This window comes from Seriola lalandi, unplaced genomic scaffold (assembly GCF_002814215.2).
Source record: "Seriola lalandi dorsalis isolate HSWRI2012SDOR001 ecotype SW California unplaced genomic scaffold, Sedor1 jcf7180002054692, whole genome shotgun sequence".
Lineage (NCBI taxonomy): Eukaryota > Metazoa > Chordata > Actinopteri > Carangiformes > Carangidae > Seriola > Seriola lalandi.
In genome coordinates, this window is record NW_019525245.1 from 1,889,189 (window position 1) to 1,899,493 (window position 10,305).

A 10,305-nucleotide genomic window follows, 5' to 3' on the forward strand; every position below is an offset into this window, starting at 1 on the left:
ATTGTGATGATTCACAATTCCCAGATGATGAATTCTACAGATCAACTATCAAAGTTTTCAATCTAGCGCCACCTTAAGGTTCATATTTGTTGCTTTGACTGAAATATCTCAACAACTATAGGATGGATTGCCATGAAATCTGGTACACATGTTCATGTTCCTCGGGATAAACTGTAATAACTCTGGCGACTCCTTAACATTTCATCTAGTGCCATCATGAAGTGAAAGTTTTAATATGTCCAATACTTTGGTTCATAACCAAATACCTGCAAAACTAATGTTTTTCCCATCAGCTTCAGGTGCACTTCATGTTTACTGCTAGTTACCAAATATCATGCTTACACGCTAACTTAATTATTACACTAATTATACCTGCTAAACATTCGCATCCTAAAACTGTGATTGTCAGCATGATTGGCATTTAGCTCAAAGCACTGCTGTGCCAAAATACAGCCTCGCTGAGCCAACTATGTTACAAAGGTTCAAATGACTATGCATGTGAGCCAACAGAGAGTTACTCTGCAGTTCTCCTCAGCTCTGCAACGTATTTTAGTGTCTGTCAGCTCATTGTTTTGGTTCATTGTGATTGCTCTCAGCAAACATGTTTTCAGATGCACCAGAAAGTGTTTCTCTGTGAGCAGGCCAGGTCCTGCTTCAGGTGCTGTGGTCTTAAGGCAGAGTTGGGCCTCCTGAAAATCAAGCAATCTTTGAAAACACTGGGGTCTGTATTTCTCACAGACTTTCTTCAGACTTTTAGGGGGTTTACAGACCTGGGGGGAGTTTACATTATGCAACTGAAACCTATACAGGCAGGTTCCAGTATTTGTGACTTTAAAACTGAGAACCAGTAAGCCCACCTGTAACAAAGACAGTATTCAGATGTGCACTGATTATTATTGATTCTTAGCACAGGCCAACTTACTTTATAGTCATCAATAAAATCAAGCAATCTTTGAAAACACTGGGGTCTGTATTTCTCACAGACTTTCTTCAGACTTTTAGGGGGTTTACAGACCTGGGGGGAGTTTACATTATGCAACTGAAACCTATACAGGCAGGTTCCAGTATTTGTGACTTTAAAACTGAGAACCAGTAAGCCAAAAAAAAAAAAAAAATCTTTCTGAGATTTTATGCAACTGTCTGTTGGTGCTTACCCACTGTTACACTTTCATGAGACCAATTTTCAATCTAGGTCTCCCTGAATGAATAATTCATATCCCTACGAAAGGTGGTGACTTTTATATTGAAGGCAGCCCTTTGAAACAGGAAGTGTTGTTTTAGCACGGTTTACCTTGGTTTGACGCAGGTGAACTGGGTGTTTGTTTAGGTCGGGATAGGGACGTCATCACATTGGAATGCGGATGTCTTCCGGTCCGCTCGGGGGGAGATTCACTCACATCCGTCATATGTCTGAGCCTGCAGTTCCTGCTGGGAATGATCTCTCGGTTTGAGTGTGAGTAAACTTTAATTTTTACATATGATTAACAGGAAACAACTCTCCTCACATGATCTATGTCTAAAGGCTGCGAAAAGAAGAAGAAAACAAAACGAATTTCGTTTGAAACCAAAATCGAAACTAAGCAAACAAGTTAAAAGTGTGACTCCTCGTTTCCACATTTCCAAAGACAGAAAAACACACACACAGTTGTGATTCATGTTAGGGGCGGATAGAGGCTAACACTAAGCCCTTAGGAGCTGATTCTCTGCCACCGTTAAAAATATATATAGGAACAAACAAGTAAGTGAATGAGAAAGTAGCACACCGAGAATGTAGGGGGAAAGGGAAGGAAACATGAAAACATGACAAGGAATGAGGGCAGAGGGACTCATTAAACTAAAGAGACATTTCCACACAGGCCACTTTATGTGTCACTGGAGAAGAAGATCTCCTGGGGTAGAGCTTATCTACGTTTGGATTTGATGCATTGTGGAGACATGGATTGAAAACAAAACGCTGTAAATGGAAACAAATTACCATTATTTTGAACAGAGTCAACCCACCATCTTTGTAAGCTTGTGTCAGAGCAAAGACATTTTTGACTTTGTATCAGGATTGACAGTTACACTCTGATGAATTACTCTGGGACACATGACATACTTGTGGTACGCAGTGTTGGAAAGTAACTAATTACATCTAGTTAATTATTGTGTTTAAATACGATTTTACTATTGATACCAAAGTACTTTACCTAGGTGTTTCTAATACATGCTTTAGGCTACTACATCCCTACATTTATCTGACAGTTGGAACTGTTGTCTAGTTACTTTACAGATTGAGTCTCATACAAAACATGTAGTAATCTGCTGAAATATGATGCATTGCTACAGATGAAACTACACAACAGCAGCTCTACCAGCTACTACAGTAAACGCTCCATATACATAAATACATCGACAATAATCAATGCAATATTATAATACAATATATCATTGGCTGGGGTCATTCTCCTGCATAATAAGTTTTTCTGTTAATATTCAATATTTTGCTGATAATACTTAAATACTTAAGTAAATTGTTGAATGTTGGACATTTACTTGTATTTTACATGATTGCTACTTTCTGGTTCCTCCATCACTGATGGTGAGGCATTACATACATTCATTAGATGAATTATGAATTTCATTAATGCTCTTTGTCTTGTTTTTCTGGAAGTAGCTATAACATTGTGCCTGTTGAGAATGAAGTCACTTTGGTTGCAAAGAATAAATAAACACCTGCCTGGTGTTTCTGTCTATTAAATTACAAATGATAACAACTTTTCATAATGGCCATCATGAAACCACTGAAAAACCAAAAGTCCCTTCAGGACGCCTTCACAAATGAAACATACTCCTGAGTGACTTTTTTTGGAAAACTTTCCTCACAGTTGTTTCCCTCCATGACAATGATGCATCTCACTAAAAATATTGTCTCACATTCTTTGCAAGTTGCAAGGACAACAAAGCAACTTTCATAAGCTGAGACAAACGCTGCGCTTGTGCTTTTGTTTTATATTAAAAACATAGCTGGGCTCTTTCCTCTTTTGAGTTTTGACACACAGACAGTCATGTAACAGTCTAACTGAGAGGTGGTGAAGTTCATTTCTATACTAAAGAGGTTTCACTTCCCTTTTTACAAGAGCTACTTCCCTATGTTTAACAGTTCCCTTTGCGATGTATCTTTCATAGGTACAGCATAATTTCCATTAGCACAACAGGAAAGAAAAGGACTCGTCATAACTGTGTTTGTTAAAGCCTCATCTGAAGAATGGATTTCACGGTCACAAATTTGTTGTAGGTTGTGCTCAGTAAATGGGCTTTGAGTCTGGATTTAAATGCTGTGTCTGATTCCTTGACAATAACAGGAGGCCTGTTTGAGATGGAGGAAGCTCGACAGGAGAAGTCTCTGAATCGAGCTTTTGTAAGAAATGACAAGGAGTCCTGAATTGTTGAAGCAGAGTATGCAGACGGGCTTACAAGGGGTAAGTAGATCAGTATTGATGTTCAAGATGCAGTGTGACAAAAGTAGGAATTTATAATCATATCAGTCTGACTTAGTAGAATATGTTTTGGTTATGTTTTTATAAAAGGGCGTCCTTTCATGGCCTAATGGTTTAGGAAGCAGGAAATCTCGATTGTATAAAAACCTAATGATGGGAAAATACCAAAAAGGTCCCCAGTCATTGAAACAACGCCCCCTTACCTTCTAAAAATGAACCTGTTAGCATTGTCATTATGAGCATGTTAGCACACTGACATCAGCATATAGTACAAAGTACAGCCTAACAAAGCTGCTGGGCTGTACATGCTTAGTTCTGTTCCTCATTTGTCACCCATGTATACAATATATACTCTAGCTATATTTACTACTGTACAACCCAGTGTAATCTCCTCTCTGCTATTTAGTAGCTGCAGATCCCTGAGCTGGTGAGATGGAGGAAGCGTACAGCGAACTGTACCAGGAGTTTCTTCGCCTGAGGTCACTTTGCCTGAGACAGGCAGCTCTGTTGCATCAACTCACAACAGCTCTGCAGAAACAGCAAGGTCCATATAAAACCTAATTCTAATGCTCATTTCATGTCCGCCATGATTCATTAAGCACATCTAAAACCCTCTTTCTGCAGGTGCCACTGTTCCTAATGGAGATCTGGGCGATATGATGTCCATCCCTATCCAGTGCACACACGAGATCCCTGTGTATGTCCATGTAAAGCCTCAACCATTAACAGCCGCAGCACACAACCCTGACGCACAGTGTGGCGTCCATCACCTCTCCAGAAACGTGGGGACTTTCTCTGATCTCCTTGCTGAAGATATGTCCAAGCTTTGCGTGGATTTGCCTCTTCAGAGAAAGGAGGAAGGGAAGTTGGAACAGACGGTCGCACCCCTGTTAACCCTGGACTGCTCGAAGTGGCAAGGCGCCTCCTCCAGTGGATCCAAACATCCAGGGCAAGCAGATCATCCTGGTAGAGACAGGACTCTGCACACAGCGAGGGTAGGTATCCCCCCTGTGGCCATGAGTTCTCCAATCTGTCCTTGGATTGTCTTTCCCCCATGTTCTTCCTCACAAACTCCCTGTCTTGTGTTCTATGTTTGTGTCAGATGCCTGTGTCTGGCAGTTCCCCCTTGGTCAGTGGCTTCATGAGTCAGTTTGGCGGGATGCTGATGTCCGACGTGGTGCTGCAGTCTCACGTTTGCGACTTCTGCCAGGCCGTTTTCCCCAGTGACACAACCACCAGAGGGGAGTTCCTTCGGCATCTCCACACGCACATCACCTAAAGAAAGCTGATCCTGCTTCTCCTCCTAACATATGAGTCATGTGTTCGTATGCAGTGGTGGAGAAGGAAAAACTCAGTTAACCTGATCTCTGGGAACAACATTGAAATGGATCCGTTCTTAATATAGTTAGCTGTTAGCCTATGGATGAACTGTGCAGATGCTGATGCTGTTTCTGAGGTGTACAATGAACGATGGAAATAGTCTTCCTGTGCTTCCATTGTATGTGCAAGTATGGAAATATGGCATCTCACTTTGTTGTTGTTGGTAACCTGTTGGTTGATATGGGTTCAGTTGTCACTAACCAGTCAATATTGCACCTGTGTATACCTGTAACTTTAGCATTTGTATTCTTAGTGCAGAGTATGATAGTGGGGGGTCTTGGTTGATCCCTGTTTTATCCTGTCTGCTTTAGTTATCGCTTCCTTTGAATGATCTTCTCAAACTCAGATTAAGCACAATCGTTAATTAATTTAACTACAAACTACAGTTCATTCAAACATGAATCAAATTAGATTAAATTCAATTATTTTTTTCAAAACTATACCATTATTGTTTGACTCTGGAGAAGACGCAGTGTGAAAGTCATTTGCACCTGATCATTAAATTGCTAAAGTGAGTTAGTTGTTGAGAAGAAGCCCATTGAACTGTGTGTAGTATTTTCTCCTACTCTGATGGCACCAACCTTCATTAGTGGATGGGCTGAAGCGCAAGAGACTCCTTCCACATTAATTAATTTAATCAGATTCAGTTTATTGACGAGAGAAATTCTTCTTTTGCAGACACTGGTAGCGTTGGTAAGCTGCAAATAAGCACTGCATGCATTTGTATTATATGATTTGTATGCAATAGCTCATTGTGCTTATAATGCAGATTCTGCAAAATATTTAAATATATGTATTGTGTTATGCAGATAATTAGACTTCCTAATTTCATGACCAATCAATGTACATCTTGTTGAATGTTTGCAGACGAGCATTAAATCAATCATCTGTCTGCTGCACAGCTCTTAGGAACTGAAGCTAAGAATAGACTCAAAGACTTAACTCCCTAAATTAGTGCTGCTGACAGCTGATTGATGGCGGCGCCTCCTCCCTTCATCAGTTTCCACATTAACTGTTGCTTCCAGTAAAGAAACCGAACTTGGACGTAATTCCTCTTGTATAATCAAAAGGCAATTTTTTTTCCATAAACATCATCATCAACATCTGAGCATGTTTCTTTAGATGCTGGTTCAGAGAGTCCTCAGTCATGCTAATGTCAGCATGCTAACGAGCTCACAGTGACGATACTAGCATGTCGATGTTTAGCGGAGATAATGTTTAGTTTAGCATGTGAGCATTCTCATTCTCTTCTCATCTTCTGGGGACCATGAATGTGTTTGGCAAATTCCATGGCAATCCATGTAATACAAGATATTTCAATAATAAAAACCCCAAAAATATCGACCTCATGGTGGCGCTAGAGAAAAAGTCAGGGGTTCATCAAAGTCGGTCATCATCTGGAAACCATGCAAGAACCATAAAAGAACAGTAATAGCAACGCTTAATCCTAACCTTTAATATCCAAACACATTGTGTGAAAAGCCTTTACTGTTACAAATACAGGCTCTACAGTGAAATAAACTAAAAATCATTAAAGCTGAATTCCATAGGGTTATGTGAGGTTTGGCCTGTGTGTCTTCCTTTTCATGGTGCGTGACTGAAAATTTAGTGTGTGTGTGTGTGCGTGTGTGTGAGCGTGCGTGCGTGTGTGCGTGTGTGCATGAGAGCCCTGATGACATCACTGGTACAGGTGAGTCACACCAGTGTTGAGTCTCGATGCAGCGCGTCAGTGCAACAGACAGGACGACAGCAGAGGTGTTGCTGGCTGTATGACGCAGCTCCTGCAGCCTCTTCCAACACCCGAGAATAAAAACTGATTCTTTGTGGAAACCAATGCAACACACGGTGGCTTTAAGCAATAAAATAACATTTATTGAGATGTAACAAAATAAATAATCTGTTTTGCAACATAATAAACTGAGGAGGTTACTAATGCTCAAGAGACAGGCAGGTGTAACTGATGCACAGCAAGCTACCTCACTGACATACTCTGTGATTAAAGGTACAAAAATCTTAACATTTTCATTAATTATCAACATGAGCCTCGTCGTTACATGAAATTTGATCACATTTCAACAATTCCTTATAAGGGCCAACAGGTGGAAATAAATAACAGGAGCTGCTGTATCAAAAGTCAAGCACCATAAGATTTCTTTCTGTAAATCTCAGCATGTGTTTTTCTTTTCATTTTCTAAAGCTTATAAAGTAAAGTGAGATTCGTCACCCTAATTCACTGTACGTCTCAAAGGTGAAAAGAACTGTTTTCAAAAAGGGAAACTAACATGAGGCTCACCTTGTTAATATCTAAGAATACAGAAATCATCCCAAAGACACACCGCTACAGCCCACGTTTTTCTGCTACACCCTAAAAAAAAAAATTGCATCAAAAATCTACACTAATCACCACTCTTTTGGAAAATGCTGTGGTTCATGTTGTTTTTAACCTTTTTATTCCCTAAATCTGGTGATGCAGTTCTGAATGCAGTCTAATCAAAAGGCTGTACAATGGCACCTACTGGGCACAACTTGAACGTGTCGATGAGAGGGAGGAGGAGCTGATGTCAAAGCCCCAAAGTAAGAGAACACCCTCCCTGCTTAAATGCCCTCAAGCAAGACACTGAGTCCTGCTGCTCAGTGAGTCTGAAACCTGATTTCACTGCAGCAAGAGCAACTGAAAAAATCAACTCTCGACTGGAAATCAATAAAGTTGTCTGTATTCCTATTTCATGCCAGTGAGTTTAGAAAATGTGATCTGAGCACATTTTCACGATTGAAAATAATAAAATGCCAGAAGCATTATCTCTTACAAACACCATATCAGCCATTTGTGCAACAAATATTATTAAAGAAAGATGTGAGGGAGTAAATGATGAAGACTGGTGGCTTCATATCTCATGGACCTCAGCATGCCTGTTCAGATCTGACGGCTGGTTAGATGATGCAGCGAAGGACAAAAGGCCTCTGAGCCTGACAGCTGCATTTGTGTTTGTGCTCTGCGAGATTAGATCAATTTATTCCACAAACGCTCATTGTTTTCCTACTTCATGTAAGTAGACTGTCTTTGAATGTCAAGGAATTTCATTCACGCCTGACTTAATCTCCAGACTACTACACTGACTTCTGTCAGAAACCAGAACTTGTTTCCTGAGGGTGATGAACTGCAGATAATGTTATCATACTCTTGTACTTGCTGAAAATGTTAAATTAATAAAAATGTCCTTATAAAAAAAAAAGAGAGAGAGAAAAAAACAAACAAATTCCCTCTACAGAACTAGTTTGTCAATCAGGCTGGATTAAGTTAAGAAAGTCCATTTCCAAAGTTGCAGTGCCCCCTGCTGTGTCAAGCCTCTTCTGAAACAGGTGGCTTCTTTTCAACACAGCACTGCTCACAATAGATTTATTAATTAAACACAAATATCAGGTTTTTCCCTGATAAAATCACTTAATTTTATTTTACTTTTTTAAATTTTTTTACTAAACTCTGCATGTGTTTTAAAAATAAAATGAAAAGTGTCTCCCCTACATATTTACCGAATATAAAGTCAAAACAGAACATTTTTTAACTTGATCCACAACTTCAGCAAGAAGTCACTGCAGTTTTGTGATTTCAGTCGCTGGTAAATTCTGACATCAACTGTACTGATTTTGTGGTCTTCTCACAATCAGATGCTCGTGATGTCAGTGAAGTACACGTGGAAAAACCTGCTCAGTAACAGCAGACTTTGACTGGAGTTCAGTGGTAGGTCTGAGCACAACGAGTTCCCTGATAACCTCAGAGCACTTTCATTTCCCCCGGTGGTTGGAGTCATCTTTGGTGATGCAAGGGCTACTGCTCCTGCACGCTGTTATCGAGCTGCGCCTCTCCACTTTAATGTCATGGTCTGTGGAGAGACGTAAAGTTTAAGATGAGCTTAGCAGCTGCTTAAAGAACAAATACTAGATCGAGAACCACTGACATGTATTTACAAAGCACTGAGCACTGCTTTTAGGTCATGAATGGATCGGCTTAGAAGTCTGCAACACAGTAAAATTTACTATGAGTTATGTCAACTAACCGAAGATTATGAAAATAAATAATAACTATAGCTTTATATGTTTTTGAAGATAATTTCTTTGGATTTGATGCTGTTGTTTAAGACAGATGACTGCAAAATGAGAAGCGCATAGCACTGCAATGACAAGACAGACAACTAAGGATAAAAATCAGTTAAGAGTCAAGATGCAACCAGTTTTAAGATCTCTGAATAATAGTTTGGGGAATTCAGCAACTCTCCCACATGAAATGAAGTCATCATGGTTTATATGACCAACCCAAGATACTGAATAACATAAAGTCTCCAGTGTTGCAGAGTTTAAATATTTTTTGGCTGGTGATAAAGTAGTGATGAAATCAACCAATTCAGTGAACAAGATGGTGAAATAAACAAAACTTGACTTTCATTCTATATTCTTATTGGAAAATTACTTGTGAAGGGAATTCATTAGTTTGCAATGACGAGCTCTGAATAAACACACATTTTGTAAATGACTCTTGCCACCTCTGCATATGACACTTTACAACAGTATCTTAATGTTTGAAGTCTTAATAGCATCCAGAGTGTTTCCCTTTTGTTTATGAATCAAACAATGTTAATTTGTTGACTATTAATTCATTAGTTTGTTCCTTTAGAAACCCTGAGTGCTCATGTGTTGTAACAGCATGCAGTAATATAATAATATATGAACAATGTTATTTGTAGTACCACAAAAATTTAATAGCACATATTCAGTGACATACAAATAAAAATACAGGTGGGAAGATTTACTGGATTAAGGATTCTGACTTCATGATTTAAATGTCAACGTGATGTACGCAGAATGATATGCTGACTGGATAAACCAACAGTGGAAGATAAGTTATGGGAGAAAACAGTGACGTTGAAAGGAAGTGAGACAACGTTCTGATTAATGAGAGAGACAGAAGTAGGAAACTTGGATGAGTGAGAGAGAAAAAAAAACACAACATGAGGGAGATCGACGTCAGAAATGAAACATATGTCATTTTTTTTTTGTTATTTCCGCAGTCCTTTTGGTAGAGGGAGAAGATGTATAAAAAAGACTGTGCCATTTCCCTGCCCACAGGTTTTATTTTTGTACACTGTCGCTTGGTGAGTCAATGCAACGCCCCTCCAATTACCTCCCACTCCTTCGCCCCCACGCCCCATCCATCCCGCCCTTCAGCCCACGCATCTAACACACTCTGACGTCAGTTGCTGCTGAGAGGGGGGGGTCCGATTCCGCCGCCCACAGAGTACTTCCTATCCCCCCCCCACCCCCCACCCCCTCATGTCTTTGCTGGCTTCCTTCTCTTTGCTTCATGTCTTCAACTGGCTATCACAGCCCAGAACCAGTAACTTGCCCAGATCACTTGCTTTTTTCTTTCTTGTGAGAAGCTGTGATGCAACAG

The 10,305-nt window shown here is 39.9% G+C and overlaps 2 protein-coding genes across 6 annotated transcripts in view; one reads left to right on the top strand and one right to left on the bottom strand.

The window, feature by feature from the left end:
• The first annotated feature begins 1,317 nt into the window (after window positions 1–1,317).
• LOC111667784 (uncharacterized) lies at window positions 1,318–6,414 on the top strand. Of its 2 annotated transcripts, none has more exons than XM_023423599.2 (5): window positions 1,318–1,453; window positions 3,345–3,461; window positions 3,886–4,023; window positions 4,104–4,474; window positions 4,582–6,414. In XM_023423599.2, exons 3-5 carry the CDS (start codon window positions 3,912–3,914, stop codon window positions 4,756–4,758), a joined length of 660 nt encoding a protein of 219 aa, XP_023279367.1. In that variant the 5' UTR covers window positions 1,318–1,453; window positions 3,345–3,461; window positions 3,886–3,911; the 3' UTR covers window positions 4,759–6,414. The 2 variants fall into 2 exon arrangements, with proteins under 2 accessions (XP_023279367.1, XP_023279368.1); XM_023423600.2 differs by having other exon boundaries at window positions 3,889–4,023.
• Window positions 6,415–6,709: 295 nt separating this feature from the next.
• nab2 (NGFI-A binding protein 2 (EGR1 binding protein 2)) overlaps window positions 6,710–10,305 on the bottom strand; it is a 9,158-nt gene continuing 5,562 nt past the window's right edge. For all 4 annotated transcript variants that reach the window (XM_023423584.2, XM_087178599.1, XM_023423583.2 and 1 more), the window contains exon 8: window positions 6,710–8,740. In XM_023423584.2, coding sequence (XP_023279352.1) covers window positions 8,643–8,740 — 98 coding nt within the window. In that variant the 3' untranslated portion in view covers window positions 6,710–8,642. The remainder of the gene's footprint in view (window positions 8,741–10,305) is intronic.

What these genes read in the sequence shown, in the direction of transcription:
- LOC111667784 (XM_023423599.2), top strand. Translation starts at nt 3,912, where the DNA reads ATGGAGGAAGCGTACAGCGAACTGTACCAGGAGTTTCTTCGCCTGAGG. An exon ending in AGCTCTGCAGAAACAGCAAG is followed by an intron (nt 4,024 to 4,103) that starts GTCCATATAAAA and finishes CTCTTTCTGCAG; the next exon opens with GTGCCACTGTTCCTAATGGA. An exon ending in GGACTCTGCACACAGCGAGG is followed by an intron (nt 4,475 to 4,581) that starts GTAGGTATCCCC and finishes TGTTTGTGTCAG; the next exon opens with ATGCCTGTGTCTGGCAGTTC.